This window comes from Monodelphis domestica, chromosome 7 (genome assembly GCF_027887165.1).
Source record: "Monodelphis domestica isolate mMonDom1 chromosome 7, mMonDom1.pri, whole genome shotgun sequence".
NCBI lineage: Eukaryota > Metazoa > Chordata > Mammalia > Didelphimorphia > Didelphidae > Monodelphis > Monodelphis domestica.
In genome coordinates this window covers 185,552,857-185,570,766 of record NC_077233.1, presented here as the reverse complement: position 1 = coordinate 185,570,766, position 17,910 = coordinate 185,552,857, and the positions used below count along the sequence as shown (strand labels likewise).

The window sequence follows — 17,910 nt, the reverse complement described above, 5'->3', positions numbered from 1 at the left end:
AGACTGTCTTTAATGCACTCTTATGCAATTAGAATGTGAACTGTTTGAGTGCACTGACTATTTGGATTTTCTCTTTGTATCCCCAGAGCATAGTTCTTGGCACATATTAAGCACCTTATATGTACATTTTCATTCATTCGTTATCCAGAAAATAAAAATATATGTGTTATTTCATTGTAAAACCAAAAGTTTAAAATTAACTTTGTTTATAGGTAAATGACATAAAAGTATAAATTATAACTATGATTCTATCCAATATAGTAGATAAAATAATTTAAATAAGACAGTCTTTTAAATGTGGTTAAATGTATATTTTCTTTTTATTCTTTACTAAGGTAGATAAGTGATTAAAAGATTGATAATATAGGAAACAAAAGTTTCTTTTTTAAAAGTTTATTAATAAATAAAACATATATTATTTATAATATTAGTATTATTTCATAAAACACTAAAAATATCCAACTTAGACTTTTAGCCAAAAGATTTAAGATGAAAAGAATTGGCAAACTTCCAACAACAATTAAAAATCATTTATAAATTATATATTTAAAAAGCATTAATGTAGGTTTTTTATTTTCTTGATTGTGAGATGTTAAATTTTTTTTTTAATTTTCTTGGCTTTAGGGCAAGTACTTATTTGTGCAAGTGATGATCGAACATGTGCACAGCTTAGAGAATATATCACTATTGGAGCAAAGGCTTTCTTATTGAAAATATATACAAAAACCTTTGGAAAGGATAACAAAGCTGGAGAAGTGAAGGTGAAATTCAAAAAGGAAGACAATTCTAAGGGAAACCAGAAATCTAGCAAAGAATCCAAAGTCTCAAAAGCCAAGGTCAGGACTTCCAAAAGACCTCCAAAGAAGAAGCAAGAATTAACTTTAGCTCAAATGATAACAAAGATTGAGGATGAAAGTGAAGAAGTTGATTATAAAGAAACAAGCATCAACCAAGAAAGCTGCCTCAAGGAAACAGAACCTGAAGTGTTTCATATGAATTTATCATCTGATGCTGCATATGGCGTCCAGAAAGAACCCCTCACTATCATCCATCCACTTCTGGGTTGTGGTGACCCCTATGCCCTTACCAGGGTCCTACATGAAGTAGAGCCAAGATATGTCGTCTTATATGATGCAGAGCTGACATTTGTACGTCAGCTTGAAATTTATAGGGCAAGTAGGCCTGGGAAGCCTATGAGGCAAGTGTATTAAATTCTTGTGAGTATAATTACAGATTTTTTTCCATCAATTTTACTCTTCTTTGGCATCAACCCAAAGTTATTACTAGTTCTTTTTCCCCTCCTTAAATAATTATTATTATTAATTATAATTGTTACCATTCTTAAAAATTATTTGAAAATTTGTTTGCTAAACTGTATAATTTAGAAATTATGACTTTAGAAAGTTTTTATTAAAAAGACTCTAGAAGGGGCAGGTAGGTGGCTCAATGAATAGAAAGCCTGGCCTGGAGACAAGAGTCCTTGGATTCAAATCTGGCCTCAGACACTTCCTAGCCGAGTGACCCTGGGCAAGTCACTTAAGCCTAATTGCCTAGACCTTACCACTCTTCTGCCTTGGAACTGATACTCAGTATCAATTCTTAGACAGAAGGTAAGGTTTAAAAAAAAAAAATCCAAAAATCCAAAACCAAGCAAGTAGGAAGAGGAAGAAGAACCTTGGTTCAATTGTCTCATTTTATAGATGAGGAAACTGCCACTCAGTGATGGGAAGTGGCTTGCCCAAAGTCATACATATGAAATAGCAGGACCTGAAATTAAAAACCAAGTTTTCTGATTCTAAATCCAATGCCCTTTCTAGATCTCATCCTAGCAAATTACTTCTAATTATTCGATACCCCATTATCACGTATTTTTGTTGATCAGAAGATTAAGATGTAAAATCATTTGAGTAAGTCCAGTACTCTTTGCCAAAAATTATACAGCTTACATTCAGCCTCACTTTTGATGATAGTTTCAGTGTTTTAAAACTACTTTTTTTTTTTTAATTTGCACTAAGGAAGAGAAAAGTCATTATATTTGTCTTTAAGTACTTAAAGAACTGCCATGTAGGAAACTGGACTTACTCTGTATGATTCTACATAGCAGAATTTAGACAAGTGAATGGAAGCCATAGGACTATGTTGACAAAAACGTGGCACACATGCCCCAGCATGCTGGAGGGGGTGCTCTATTCCTCCTCTCCACAGCCTGTGAGGACATTGTTCACATGCCCCAACTCTCCATCCAGCAGCCCAGTGTGAGCACTTCCTTAGTCCACTGTTTGGGGCAATATAGGGGGCTCACAGGCAGCTTGAAGGTGTAGTTTGGGCATCTCCAAAAGGTTTGCAAATGCTGCTATAGGGAGACATTTTGCTTCAGTAGAAAGAGCTTTCTAATAAATTGAGTTGTCAAAAATGGAATAAGTTGTTTCTTGATGTGGTGATATTCCTGTAACCAGAGAGAGGAATGTCCAGGCAGAGGCTCGATAAGTCGCTTGTGAGTGGCATTGTAGAGGGGGTTTATTTGGTAAGGAGTTGGACTAGATGACCTCTGAGGTTATTTTCAATAGGCTCAGATTCTGTGAGCTTATGAGTATAGTATCTTGGATGCCCAATTTTGAGAGAAATAAACAGCAAAATGATTATCTTGAACTTATTCTGAACCACTGACAGAGCCAAGAGAAACCTTTCTGGCTGTATAACTAAAGCAGCCTTTCAGATAAACATATGTTGGCTTATGAGACAGGAGAAATGAATCAAAAGTAATACAGGATTAGAAGTTTGGGCAGAGAATTAGCTGAGAAAAGTAATTAGTGAGTAGTTAAACGTTTCACACTCACTTCTCATAGTGCTTAGTGATAGTATGTATACTCTGAAGATTTCTTCTGCTTGGATTAGATCAGTTAGTAACATTATGAAAAAGGTTTATAAGGAAACCCAAAAGTTGGGGGGGGAAATTTTTTTTTAAGTAGGATTAGGGGAGGAAAACATTAAGAAGTTGGGGAAAAGAAGCACAGGGCAGAAGAGATATAGTCGATTCCACCTCCCAGCAATCTCAGCTACAAACAAAATAGAAAAGAGGCAAATTGTAACTCTTTGTTACAAGGGAGTTTGGCGGATAAAGGGAGGAGAAACATTGGGAAGTAACTATGATTTGAAGAAGAAAAGCACATCAGTGAAACATTTCTAAAGGGGGGGGGGAAGAGGCAGCAAAAATAAGTAGACTTTTCTCCTCCACCGTCCCCCCAAAAGATATATGTATAATTAATTTTGTGAAAGTTGATAAGGTCCATGTGTGTCACATGTTGTATTTATATAAAACATGTGATATCTCTTCTGTTAAGACATTTACCAATAAAAAAAGACCTGAGCCTGGAGAGATAAAGATCATATAGATTTCACTTATTTATTTTCCACTAACATATGATCTTTTATAGATTAGTTTCCATAACTAAACAACTTTTTTAAAAATTTTATTTAATTGATTAAGAGAATTTTCCCATGATTACATAATTCATGTTCTTTCCCTCCCCTTCTGTCACCTCCCTCCCATAGCCAACATGCAGTTCCACTAGGTTTTACATGTGTCATTGATCAAGACCTATTTCCATATTATTGATATTTGTACTAGGGTAATCATTTAGAGTCTACATCCCCAATCATATCCCCATTGACCCATGTGATCAAGCAGTTTTTTTTTTCTTCCATGTTTCTACTCCCACAGTTTTTTCTCTGGATGTGGGTAGCATTCTTTCCCATAAATCCCTCAGAAATATCTTGGATCATTGTGTTGCTGCTAGTAGAGAAGTTCTTTACATTCGATTGTGCCAGTGTATCCATCTCTATTTATAAGGTTCTCCTAGTTCTGCTCCTTTCACTCTGCATCAATTCCTGAAGGTCGTTCCGGTTCACCTGGAATTCCTCCAGTTCATTATTTCTTTTAGCACAATAGTATTCCATCACCAACAGATACCACAATTTGTTTAGCCATTCCCCAATCAAAGGGCATCCCCTCATTTTCCAATTTTTTGCCACCACAAAGAGTGTGGCTATAAATATTTTAGTACAAGTCTTTTTCCCTATTATCTCTTTGAGGGGTAAACTCAGCAGGGCAATGACTGGATCAAAGAGCAGGCAGTCTTTTAGCACCCTTTGGGCATAGTTCCAAATTGCCATCTAGAATAGTTGGATCAATTCCCAATTCCACCAACAATGCATTAATGTCCCAACTTTGCCACATCCCTTCCAACATTTATTACTTTCCTATCATGTTAGTCAATCTGCTAGATGTGAAGTGGTACCTCAGAGATGTTTTAAATTGCATTTCTCTAATTATAAGAGATTTTAGAACACTTTTTCATGTGCTTATAATCATTTTGATTTCTTTATCTGAAAATTGCCTATTCGTGTCCCTTGCCCATTTATCAACTGGGGAGTGGCTTGATTCTTTTGTACAATTGATTTAGCTCCTTATATGTTTGAGTAATTAGGCCTTTGTCACAATCTAACATTTTAATAGTTGGGGTTGGTTTTTTTTGGCAGGAATGCAAAACAAATGTGAAAAAGGTATATAATTTCTGTGAATCACTAGGGAGTAATTTTGGACTCTTATATTTTTGAGGAAATAATCATTCATCTTCTCTAATTGTATTTCACTGTGTACCCAATTTGATTTCTTTTTTTTTTTTTGGACAAAGGGAAAAATAGGTAATAAAACCATTAATAGATAGAATTTAACAGCTTAGTTTTAGTAAGTATGTTTAATGGAACCTTTTATTCTTAGCCAAATATTAATAATTTGTATACTTTGAGTTGCTAAATTTGAGAGTTAAACTCTTCCCTATTGGAATTAAGGACTGTGTTTTTATGACCTAAAGAAGTCTTCTGTCTTGACTTTCAGGGTTTATTTTCTTATATATGGAGGTTCAACTGAAGAACAGCGCTATCTTACTGCTTTACGGAAAGAAAAAGAAGCTTTTGAGAAACTCATTAGGTAATACATAGAACATTAGTGTATAATTAACAAACTAAAGAGTTCCCTTAAATGATCCAGGGTGTGTTCCCAGAAGAAAAACCTAAAATGCACATGTAATAAGGGTGAAGAAATTGTTATATTTAAACTGTTTTTTTTTCCTAAGTTTCCTGGATAATGGGGGGAGGGGGGGGAGAAAGGTAGTGGGCAAAGCTTCTGTTAAGAATATAAATCTGACATTTTTTTCCCCTAATAGTAGTTGATGCACCTGTTTCTTTTTCTCTTTCTTGTTTTACATCTCTTTTTCCCCTTTACATCTCTCCCAGAAATCAGAAGGTAAAGCCAGAATTGTGTAAAGGATAATTTTAGTGTTGTGACCTAAAATATATTAATTATTGATTGCCATGGATATCCCAAATAATTAAAAAAAATTTACCCAAGTCAGTCTGGAAATTTATGGTGATTTAATTAATATAGTGGAAAGAAATTTAAGAAAAAGGGAGAAGAAAAGTTGTAAGATTTCTCCTGCCTGGCTTGTGTCAGGAAGGAAGTTTAGAGGCTCTAGAAGGTAAAGTTTTGGAGAGTAAAAGAGGAAGGAATCAGCCTGAACTCCAAGAGGCTCAGCCAAGATGCCTGAACCTGAATTAGCTCAAGGGCAAACTCACCACCAAAACCCAGACAAATAGCTGCCACCTCGCCAAGATGTTGGAATGCTTAGCACACTGCCAGCCAGATTTGCCTCTCCGGGAAAAGAGGCCGAAGAGAGGAAGTGATGTGCCCTATATGGATGGTTTTACATCACTTTCCTGCATCTCATCTGTACCCATGTTAGCTTAGCTTGACTTAGGACAGCCCAAGGGTCTGTTCGCTGTTTCTGCACATTTCTGTTGAAGGCCATCTTCTCAGATACTTAATCCTTGAGTATGGTACAGACATTCCTGACCTTGTTAAACTAAGTAGGGTGGATCAATGTAGAGTTCCCAAGACCTGATTCTGTTAGACCAAGTATCTGCATTGTTACTAATCAGGAAATAGCTAAATCAGATCTTCTAAAGTACAGTCTGAGTAGGGTGGAGTAGTTTTAAAATTCACAATTGAAAAAGCAAATCTGAGAATACTGAGCCCAACTGAAGTAGTTTAACTTTTCAGTTTTCCAAAACACTCCTGATATACCAACTTAATCATTGACAACCTATGGCAACACACGGCTGCCAGATACAGAAAATAGATGGTTTTCAGTAGCACACTACCTTCCACTAAGGTCCTAGGCAGAAATGAAAAGTAAACAGTTCTTTTTCTAGCTCTCCCTATCCTTCACCCTTGCCTCACCAGTATATCTACCACATGTATCCTACTCTCCTTCCTCCAATGCAAAGCTATTCCCAAAACTTTTGGGGGGAGCTACACATTTATATGATATAACCCTCCATAATATTAAGGTATTCTAACCTCATTTCCCTCTCTATCAATCTTTATGTAACATAAGTTCTAAGGCAACTATCTAGACTCCCATTTGCACTGATAAATCAAGTGTCCAAAGCATGGCTACACACCTTCCTTCAGAAATTTCCATTTCCAGCTGAGGAGTGGGGGGGTTGTTTGTCTGGTACTATAGACTATGAGCCTCCACCAGTGTACTTTCCATTATGATCATAGTAGAATCCTATTAGCCATCTAGAATTAAACACATTTTAGAAAAAGAGTATATACTAAATAGAGTAAGAACAATTGATATAAGGTATCCCATCCTCTCCTCCCCCAGAAGTCTGTTTTCTTTCCCACAAATATATATAATGTCCAGAGGAAAGTAGACTCAAGCTTAAAACTTCATGAGGAAAAGGAATAGTCATTTTTTGCCTTTGAGAGGAATCTTCTGTATGCTTCCCATAGGCATGATATAACTTTCTCCTTTGATATTTGTAATACTGTTAACTTAGGTCCATTCTTTCTTTGGCCTTTGATGCAGCCATTGCTCTTAAAATACTTCTGGGATGCCGGTAGAAATATGAGAAGTCTTTAGGACCTCCAAAATTCAAAAGGGCTTCATCTGACCAAGGCAGAGGGAAGCAGAAAGGGGAACTCAAAGCACTCTCCTTCTTGCTTTCCCTTGCCCATTCAATTCCTGGTTCTCTGCCATCAGATATTCACTCAACTCTATCTCTCCTGGGCCTGAACTGGCTTGATATTTTATAGATAACATTAAAATGTGTCCAAATTTCCCCAACCAATTTGTATATTCTTCTATGTCCACTTCTAGTTCATCCAGTGATCAGAGACATCTAAATTGATTAAAATCTTTTCATACCTAATTGGAATTCCTTTGATCACTTTGACTTAGTCAAGATGTTATCCCCTTTACTTTAGGTACTAGAATGCAGCATTTTATTATTTAGTTTGTTAGGTGGAGTAATTTGATTGATTTACTCAGCTCACCACTACTTTCCATCCCTCACTATTTTCCTTCAGGACTTTGCCACACATACTCTCCCCATCTCCAGTTGTTAATTGATCTCCCACTTCATATAATCTCAGACCTATTTACCTGTGTCTTCTCAAATAATATAAGTTCATTAAGGGCAGGGAACATTTTGTTTTTTCTTTGCATGCATAGAAACCTTATACCTAGTAAGTGCTTGATAAATGTTTATTGAATTGAAATTCTCATTCTCCACACAAAAGGCCACAACTTTCCTTCTTCAAAATTATACTTAGGCTCTAAAAAAACTTAATAGTCCCCCAATAGCCTAGTTAGTTCAGCAGGTAGTAAAAATGCATTGAATTTTTACTTTGAAGCATATTAATAACCTTGAATTAGTATTACTTTGTAGAACCTACCTCACCAGCTTTTCCTTTCATTTGCAAGTAGCTTTGTACCCCACAGGGGTCAGTGATAGAATATGGATTGTCCCGACAACCAACAAATATTTGAATCTAATAATGGCAGATCTTGGCATGTAATTTTATGATTAAGTATTATATAAATTGACATATGTAGTTTTGCTTGTCACCTGACACGATAAGCATAAACCTCTCTTACAACTGATTTTCTATTTTAATTTTTAAAATCCTGCCATTTCAAGTATCATCTGTATTGTTGAGGTTTCCTTATAATATTTTTTACTCAGTTAAATTTTTGAACTTTGAGAACTATTCTTTAAAAGGCAAAATTTGTGTAAGGAATTGTATTGTGGGGATCAGTTATATTAAAAAGTATTTATACAAAAGTCAGACGTTAGAGTAGGACCTCTATCACAGCCTGTATGTGCCAAGTTCTAAGGAATGCAAATATTACTATTTAAAATATTTTAATATATAATAATATAAAACACTGAAGCTAACAGTGGAAGAAGTTTGTAGGCTTTGGAATAGGATAAAAAGACCAGTAGCTTATAAGTAAAGGAAAAATATCTTTGGCAGTAAAACTGTTAGCAGTAGGATTCTACCTATGAGGGAATAGCAGTAGTATCAATTTACATTGTTGGTCTAGTATTATTATTCATATTTTACCAATTAAGAGAATGAGACACTGATACTATAAATGTCCCATGTTACAAAGTGGATTAGTGGCAGAGCTTGGTTCAAAAACCTCTTTTTTCCCCAGGCTCCTAGACCATTCTGCCATGAATGCATCTTTGGACTTTCTAAAGTTTGAATGTGTTAAATGAAGGTGTTAAAATAAATATAATAAAACCTTATTAATAGAGAATCAGGAGTAAATGTGAATGATGACATATTTAGTGAAATTTTATTTATTTATACAGTCAACTGCACTAACCTAGTGTTGAAAGTAAAGAACCCATATTTTAAAAAGATTATATTTAGTTGTTAAGTCAAGTTAATTTAATTTGAAAGACTCACTTGAAATCAAAAGTTTAACTTTTGGGGAGAAATTGCCATTTTTATGTAAGATTTACTGTAACTATTATAATTTTTGAAGATATTAGAAATAAAGAAAATGTATAAGTATATATGGTTGCCATATTGTATTAAGAAAACCTCCATCATCCTCCAAAATAACACCCAATATTTTTAGAATGATTTGTTTATTAAGTAATTAAGAATATGTATTTTTAATTTTAAACTATTCTAGTTATAAACATTTACTTTTTGAAACAAAAATTACATGTAACTTGTTTTATCCAGGTTAGCATTAGAAGCTCACAAATTTAGTTACACAGCAAACTAAACCTTCACCTTCACCTTACTTTTTATTTTCCATAAAAAGAAAAACACACTTTTTCCATAAAAAGAAAAACACACTTTTTTTTTCCATTTCTCAGTTTGATGTTAATTAGCATAAAAGGAGACTTAAAAAACAAATTTGGGGGGCAGTTAAGTAGTACAGTGGATAGAGTGCAAGTTCTGAGTAAGGAGAACCTGGGTTCAAATCTCGCCTCAGACATTCCCTAGCTGTGTGACCCTGGGCAAGTCACTTAATCCCCCATTGCCTAGCCCTTACCACTCTTCTGCTTTGGAAACAATATTCAGTATTGATTCTAAGATGGATAGTTACGGTTATTAAAAATAGTAATAATAAAAATAGCACCTTCCATTTGTGTTACACTTCCCAATTTACAAAGAGCCTTCCATGTGCATTTCATCCAATCTTCTCTTCAATTCTGTGATAGCCTTATTTATCATATTAAGAAACTGAAGGTTAAAGGCATTATTAAGTACTTAATCAAAGACTCACAGCTAGTAAGTGATGGCTTTCTTCTTCCAAGTACCATGTAGTTTCTGATAAACACACTAGAGAATTTAGGATATTTTTCTTTCACATCTTAGAAACAGACTTCTAATTTGTAAGTGTTTTACCTTTTGCCTCAGAATGAGCTTTTTACTTTTGTTACAGTCTTTATTATCTGTTTCTATTCTAGAGTAATGATTACTGGATGCCAATGTCATAGTCAAATTTTATTCTTCATCATGGCCTTTATAATTATTGGGTATTGAAAATATTGGGAAGAAATTGGACTGAAAATAGTGTCTAGTTTATTGTGACCAACTTCTTTATCATTCTAATAATAGCTTGATTTTTTATGCATTGTTTATAAAAAGCCATATGACTAAAAACCATAATAAATATTCCAAAATTATATATTTGAGTTTTAGCCTACAACAGATTTAAACAAAAATGAAAGCTGACATGTCTAAAGTCCTCAAGGAATTAAGCGGCAAGTTTTCTGGTTTATCTGAAACCCCTTTTTGTTTCAACCCTATTTTAAAATCTTTCACAACTTTAATAGAATGGCAGACTCCTTTGACACTACAGCCTCTGTTGACTTCTCACCTTAATTACACTTTTGGGATACCAATCCTCACCTTCCTAATTGTTGTATGTTATTAATTTTACCTCTTAGATTATAAACTCCTTAAGGCCATCCATTAGTCTTCTACTCATTTCATATTCCACATAGCACAGTGCTGTGCATATTGTAGGCACTCAGATTTTTATATTTTTCTTTTCCATATTGCATATAAATATAATTTTAATAATTCCTTTCTGACATTTTGTAATCTATGTTCTCTTCCTCCCTTCCTCTCCTCCCCCCACCCCCAAGATAGTAGGTAATTTTATATAATAAATCATAAATCGTAAAATGTTTTGAGGGCACCATTATCCTTCATTCCATCCAGGTTCAAAACCAAGTCTTATTGAATCCTACCTCCATAATATATTTCACAACAGCTCCCTTTTCTTTGCCACCACTCTAGGGTATATCCTCATCGATCTCACCTGGGCTATTATAATAGTTTCCCTAAGTGAATCTACCAGTTTTTAAGATTTATTTTCTCATCTGTGTCAAATTAAAATCAGTACACATTCACGTGGCCCACATATTTAAAAACACAAGTTAACATTGTCTATGTTACATTATAGTTTTGTTTATTTTGTTAAACATTTCCCAGTGATATTTTCAGCTGGTTCATGCCACACGTGGGTTTTTTGAAGGCTGTGAATTTGACTGCTCTGCTTTAAATCTTCTAAACTAACCTTTCTAAAGCATAAGTCATTTCTCTATTTAATTGTTTCTAAGCTAAAATATATATTGTTCATTTTGGCATTTAAAGTCCTTTATACTCTGAGCTATCAGACGACTTTTCTAAACCAAGTTTACATTTCTCCCCTTCATGTATTTCCATGTCAGCTAGACTGTCTTTTCTCTTCCCCTAACTTTGCATTTCATATCCTAACAATAAGTCTTAGCTTTTAGAATTTTTAGTTTTCTTCAAACCTCAACTTACTCAGTTGGCATTTCTCATAGGAAGACTTTCATATTCCCCTTAGATCTTCATGTTCTTGCTCAAATTATGTTGTGGTTATTTATGTGTTTAGATTTTACATACTCCTTTAATAGAATGTGAGACAGTAGACCTTTTGTTATATACACTCACCTAGCACAATATTATGCACTTATGGGATATTCATTAAAGGCTTGTTGAGTTTTTGAATTGAGAAAATACAAACTGTATTGGCCCTAAGACCTAAATGTGTGCTCAATACTGCCTAACCTTGAAGATGTTTTTAACTGTTATAACTCTCTTTTGTTAGTTGTTCCTGTTGTGTGTCTTTTTCCACAAAAAGGTTCATTTATTTTTAAAATTCCAATTGAGGGATCTAGCTTATCAAAGCTGTATTTTGTTTCTCATTTTGCAAAAATATATTTTTACAAATTAATTATTTTAAATTTAATATTTGTTCAATTTTTAAAAAATATATTTATTTTTATCTGTTCCTTTTGTAATTAGCATTGCAATTATTTGGGCATAAATGTTTGTAAATACTTAGAAATAATTTATTATAACAAACATTCCCTTTGTCTTTTTTTTGTGCTATTCATTAATAAAATTTTAAATTATTAAATCTTTAAAGAACTGATAGAGTGAAAACTACACTGTCTTCTACTGGAGAGCTGCAAAGTAGTATACAGCCCATTATAGTGATCATTTGTGGTATATTTTTAGTTTTAATATATCACTTAACCATATACCAAATCCTTTAAATTGTTTTATATTTGAAAAATAAACTTAAAGTTCTCATTGTTCAGTTAAATTTTTTATATTTCATAATATTTCAGAGAAAAGGCAAGCATGGTTATCCCTGAAGAAAGAGAAGGCAGAGATGAAACAAACTTGGACCTGGTAAGGGAAGCTGCCTCTACACATGCTTCCACTGACACTCGCAAAGCAGGTAAGTTCTTACCATCTCCAAATCTGTGCTTTATACCATAAGATAAGCTTATTTGTGTGCATTTGTCATTTATAAATCCTTCATTTGTAAGTTGGGAACTATTGGTATATGATCTCTGAAGTTCTTTCCAACACCATAATTCCGGGATTCTCTCTTATAATCACTTTTGACAATCAGGCCCCATTATGTCTTTCAGCAAAACCAAGTTAGGCTGACTATGAGAGGTACACCAGTGGTATTCAATCTAGCTTCATTTCCAAAAAAAAAAACTTATGTAGGAAACTTTATAGTGCCATGCACCTAATTTGGAAACCTATAAAGTATTTTTCAGAAATTTTGTGGATGATTGTTAATAGACGTTGGTAAAAACTCTTTCCAGACATTAATCATAGTTGAACAAAAGATGGTTTTAAACTTTAAATAAACTCATAATCCTTATTCAACCATATTTCTTTCTAAATAGTTGTATTCTTTTCATAGGTGGCCAGGAAAAGATTAATTTGCAACAAAGTATAATTGTGGATATGCGAGAGTTTCGAAGTGAACTGCCATCTCTGATTCATCGACGTGGCATTGACATTGAGCCAGTTACTTTAGAAGTTGGAGATTATATCCTTACTCCTGAAATATGTGTGGAGAGGAAAAGTATCAGTGATTTGATTGGCTCTTTAAATAATGGTCGTCTCTATAGTCAGTGCATTTCCATGTCTCGATATTATAAGCGTCCAGTACTTCTGATTGAGTTTGATCCCAGTAAACCTTTCTCTCTTACTTCTCGGGGCTCTTTACATCAGGAGATTTCCAGCAATGATATTAGTTCCAAACTTACTCTTCTTACTCTTCATTTTCCAAGACTCCGTATCCTTTGGTGCCCCTCCCCACATGCAACTGCTGAGCTATTTGAGGAGTTGAAACAGAACAAGCCACAGCCAGATGCAACAACAGCCATGGCCATCACAGCAGATGCTGAAACCCTTCCTGATTCAGAAAAATACAATCCTGGACCCCAGGACTTCTTATTAAAAATGCCAGGAGTCAATGCCAAAAATTGTTGCTCCTTAATGAATCATGTTAAAAGCATTGCCGAATTAACAACTTTGTCACAGGATAATCTCTCAAGTATTCTTGGAAATGCCGCAAATGCTAAGCAGCTTTATGATTTCATTCATACTTCCTATGCAGAAGTTACAGCTCAGGGAAAAGTTAAAAAATGAAATCATAGTGTTGGTTTATTTTGATCATACTCTTTGTTGTCTTTTGTCATAATAGCAGTCATACTCTTATTTCTTTGTTTTCCTTGCAGCCAGTGGAACATAAATCTTAAAACTTCAAATCTGGAAATCATCTAGTCCAATCCCCTCAGCGTACATATAAAGATATAAGTGCCCAAAAAGGGAAAGTGACCTACCCATAGTCAAACAGATAATTAGTAGCCAGAGTTAGTCAGAGATCAAACCTCCAGACTCATAGGCCAATGTTCTTTCAATTATGCCACCTTGAGATCCTTATGACACTTCAAGGAAATCTTTTTAAAGCTGCCAGCTTTCTTCCTTTTCCCCTAAATCATTCCTTTAGTATATAACAGTTAAAAATGAAGCATGTCCCTAGTATTCAGAATATTACAGAAATGTAAATTTCTTTAACTGTTTATGGATGAAGGGATTTTTTTAATGAATTGAAATTGGTGCTTCTAAAAATTTGATGAAATACATATAGTTCATTTCCTCTGAGTTGACTGTATGAAATATACCAATGTATCACCAAAATCCACAGAGGAAAAGAAACTGCCTTTTGCCAACACTGTCTAATTTCCAAACCTCTGTGTAAATCATTGGAGGATTTACCTCAGTTGATTGAAAAGTGCAACAGGTAGGAGAATTGTTAGCCTGATGAATTTCTAATTAGGAAAAGATATATGATATACTATAATTTAGCTAATTCATTTTTGATATAAAGTGAATTGCTTATTTGCAGAATTTGTGAGAATTTATAAAACCTTGGGATTTTCATCCTTTGAACACCCCTAGTCTCTTGGCCCCCTGAGAGATCAGAGCCTTATATGCTAGTGTTTCAAAGCTTTTTAATTCTTTTATCTTCCTTCATATATCCTAAAACCACTTTCTCCATCACACCCTGAAATACTTCTTTAACTCATTTCTGAACTGTTCACTTCCACATTTTGTTCAATTCTAGTACTCGAGTGCTAATTATTTTCTTCTCAACTTCTGTTATGAGATTCTCAACAACTTCCTGTTATATAATCTGGATTATATTTAAATAAGTGGCTAACTAAACTGAAGAAGTTTTGTTTTTTGTACTTGAGTTGTTTGCAAAGAAATACTTCATAAGAATCGGTAAATAGGAAAATACTTGTATATGGTTCTAGGCTTAATACATTTTTGAAAATCATAACATTTTATAGAAAAAAGAATCAGGTTGTTGCCACTTTTGTTAATGATTTGGTTTAGCATTCTACTGAATATGTAAAAGATTTAAATTATATTATTAAATTAACTATAATAATCTGGTCATTGACAGTGAATTTTCTTATACCTGATGTGGACATGGACTGACTGAATTCTATAAAAAAACAGTCCCATCTCACAAAGTTTGCATTCTTGTCTGTGGGAGTCAGTGTATGTCACACAGCATGAAAGAAGAAAGAATTGAACATAACCATATAAATTTATTTGTAAATGCCATTTGTATATGGTGTCAATAATACTTTTGGTCTAAGTTATTGAAATGTAAATGTACACAAGGATTTTTTTAAAGACTGTACTTTTAAATTGAATTTGTTGATCATTAATTACATTAGTTGTAATTATCAAATTGAGAGGTGATTTGGAGTGGTAGGGCTAGGGATCTATGAGAAAATCACTTTTTTGATCATGTCAAAAACTTACTCATAGGAGGCAACTGGGTAGCTCAGTGGATTGAGAGCTAGGCCTAGAGACAGGAGGTCCTAGGTTCAAATGTGACCTCAGACACTTCCCAGCTGTGTGACCCTGGGCAAGTCACTTCACCCCCATTGCCTAGCCCTTATCACTCTTCTGCCTTGGAACCAATACTGTGTATTGGTTCCAATACAGAAGGTACGGGTTTTTTAAAAAATAAATAAACTTTTAAAAATTAACAAAACATACTCAAAGATTTTTCAAAAAAAAAAAAAGCGTTAACTTGGAACAGTGGGTGTTTCCTAAATTATTGTCTTACATTTACTTTTATATTCACTTTATTTTTGGAAATGAGTTCAAGATCAACTAGTAGTCATTAAAATATTATAAGTTCTTTTTAAAGATGCCAAGTTTTAAACTATCCCATATCTAGTATATCACAGATATCATTGTCAGAGTTTATTAATGCTCTTGTCTCTTGGCACTATTATTCACTATTGTACATAATAGGTATTTGAGAGCTGTAGATCTCTCTCATGGATATTTGAGGTATAAAAGATTTGTCATCATCAGTGAACCTTAAAATATTAGTTGTTCCTGACTCGTTGCCAGCCAGGTTAACTAATGTTCTCTTCCATTAAATAGAAGTGTATGTGAATATGTATTCACATGTAAATATAGCTAATAATGGTTTTCTGGAATTGCATTAGAATTCCAAGCTTGGAATCATGAAAATGTATACAATTTTAGGCTTACCGATTGAATAATCTTTTCTTATCTTTAGCTTTTTGTTTATTCAAATTTTTATGAGTTTATTCATTTTTTCCAGTACTCTTTTTAAAAATAAGCATTTATTTTTTAATTTGAAACTTTCCCCTCTATTGTAAAGTAAGAGATTGACAACCAGGCTGATGGACAGATCAGCCTGGGAAGCAGTGGAGGAGGGGCAAAGAGAATGCTGAGGGTTCTGAGACCAAGGGGGGAAGAGAACTCTGGGACCAACAGTCAAGGTCTTTCTGACTGGGAAAGCAAGAGGAAGGAGCATCTTCCTGGAGCTGGGAGAGACTGAACCAGATTTCTCCACCAATTGGGACCTGATTTTTTTCCCCCAAGACCCTCAAATACCTCCACTGAGACTCAACCATCATCTGTGTGCTTCTCAACATGGCTTTTGTCAGACTCATTCTGGCTTTGAGCCACCTGATCCATCTCCCTTGATCTCTCCCCCATATTTACCCCTTTTGAACTGAACTTGGGATTTAGTTAAGCATAAGTGTAGGAGAAAAAGCAGTTGGTGGAGAAAGAGGCCAAGGCACAGTGGCCTCTGGCCTCCAGACTTTGGGAGCCAATCTGCTTGGGAGGGGCAGACCATTAGGACTTACCTGTCTCCCACCTTCCTTTTTCCCTCATACTTTTGCCATCACCTGCCCCAATTAACCTCAATAAACCATTTGGGAATATTTAAGACTTTGGGTTTGGGTTTAAGGAGGGGGTTGATTCCAACCCCTGTGACTTTGTATCTCTGACCAAGGAATCTACCATTTTTACCTTGACTGTTGGCTCCCAGAGTTCTCTTCCCCCTTGGTCTCAGAACCTTCAGCATTCTCTCCGCCCCTCCTCTGCTGCTTCCCAGGCCGATCTGTCCATCAGCCTGGTTGTTAATCTCTCTCTCTTATTTTACACTATCTAAACCATAACTCTGGTCTAGATAAAAATAGAATAATAAATATTTCCCATTTATTTGCATAGTTATCTTTTTTCTTATTTAGTATAGAAGAAAATATCCAAGCTGTGCTATCAGGGGAAAGTAGAAGATTAAGTTGTGATGCAAAAATGGCTTCATATGTAAATATAGAATTTATGAATGGTCATAGGCATAAAAATAAAATTGATGTTCGAAAAAATTCAAAAAGCTGTAGATTGGGAATAAGGTATGTCAGAGGAGCTTGCTTTTTAGTAATAATTTAATGTTTTGGTTCAAAAATATTTTAGAGATACTGTTTTATATGCATATGTTCTTTTCAACATGAAAAACTTTTAAGATATGTGATATTTGGGGGGGAAAGAGCCCTTTCACAAATTTAAATTTCTTGAATGAACTTTAGCTGGACTTTATTAATCAATGTCATATGAAGTTGATTTATTTTTTTCATTATAGTTTACATTTACTGCCTGGTACTAAGCCTCATGAAATCTCATGTATAATATAATCATCATAGTAGGCTAGACATTAGGATAGCCTATAAAATGCTGTTGTTTTAATTTTACGCTATTTAAGCAAATAGGGAGAGAAGTGGCCGAGTATAATTGGTTTTTATCAATGCTAAGCAGAATATTTTGTATTTTGGATTAAATTTTATATTATTATTTTCCTGGGTTTACCATTGTGCAGTATAGCAACATATACAAAAGAATTTTTGTAATCTCAAAATAGAAGTACTTAGAGCAGATATAAATACATTCTAGACTTTTAAAAACATTCAACATAGAAAAACTTCTGAAAAATGCAAAACAAATGAATTGTTAAACTAAAATGTGCTTTTAACTACTATTTATTTGTATTATTTAGCTTGTTTAATAAAACCTTCCCTTCTCAAAATGCTTTCACTTTGGTCAGCTTTGTTTTCTAGTTTTCATTTTTAACCCATTTCTCTAAAATAAAAAACTCCAATCTATTCCTCTACTTAAGTCTCATTATATAATTTAGACCACACTTTATATTTTTTTATATGAATTCCAGAGGGCAAGAATTAGCCTTTTTATATTGCCAATTGTTATAATCTATTCAGCATTGTTAGTTTTTATTTACTTTTCTACAGATTAGCTTTATTTAATTGATCTGCTTTTTGCTT

At 34.1% G+C, this 17,910-nt stretch overlaps 1 protein-coding gene across 1 annotated transcript in view; it reads left to right on the top strand.

The window, feature by feature from the left end:
- The window catches only part of ERCC4 (ERCC excision repair 4, endonuclease catalytic subunit), a 43,818-nt gene extending 26,160 nt beyond the window's left edge, over nt 1-17,658 (top strand). Inside the window, exons 8-11 of the mRNA XM_007498622.3 lie at nt 625-1,198; nt 4,898-4,990; nt 12,049-12,161; nt 12,642-17,658. Coding sequence (XP_007498684.2) covers nt 625-1,198; nt 4,898-4,990; nt 12,049-12,161; nt 12,642-13,375 — 1,514 coding nt within the window. The 3' untranslated portion in view covers nt 13,376-17,658. The remainder of the gene's footprint in view (nt 1-624; nt 1,199-4,897; nt 4,991-12,048; nt 12,162-12,641) is intronic.
- Nucleotides 17,659-17,910: the final 252 nt, after the last annotated feature.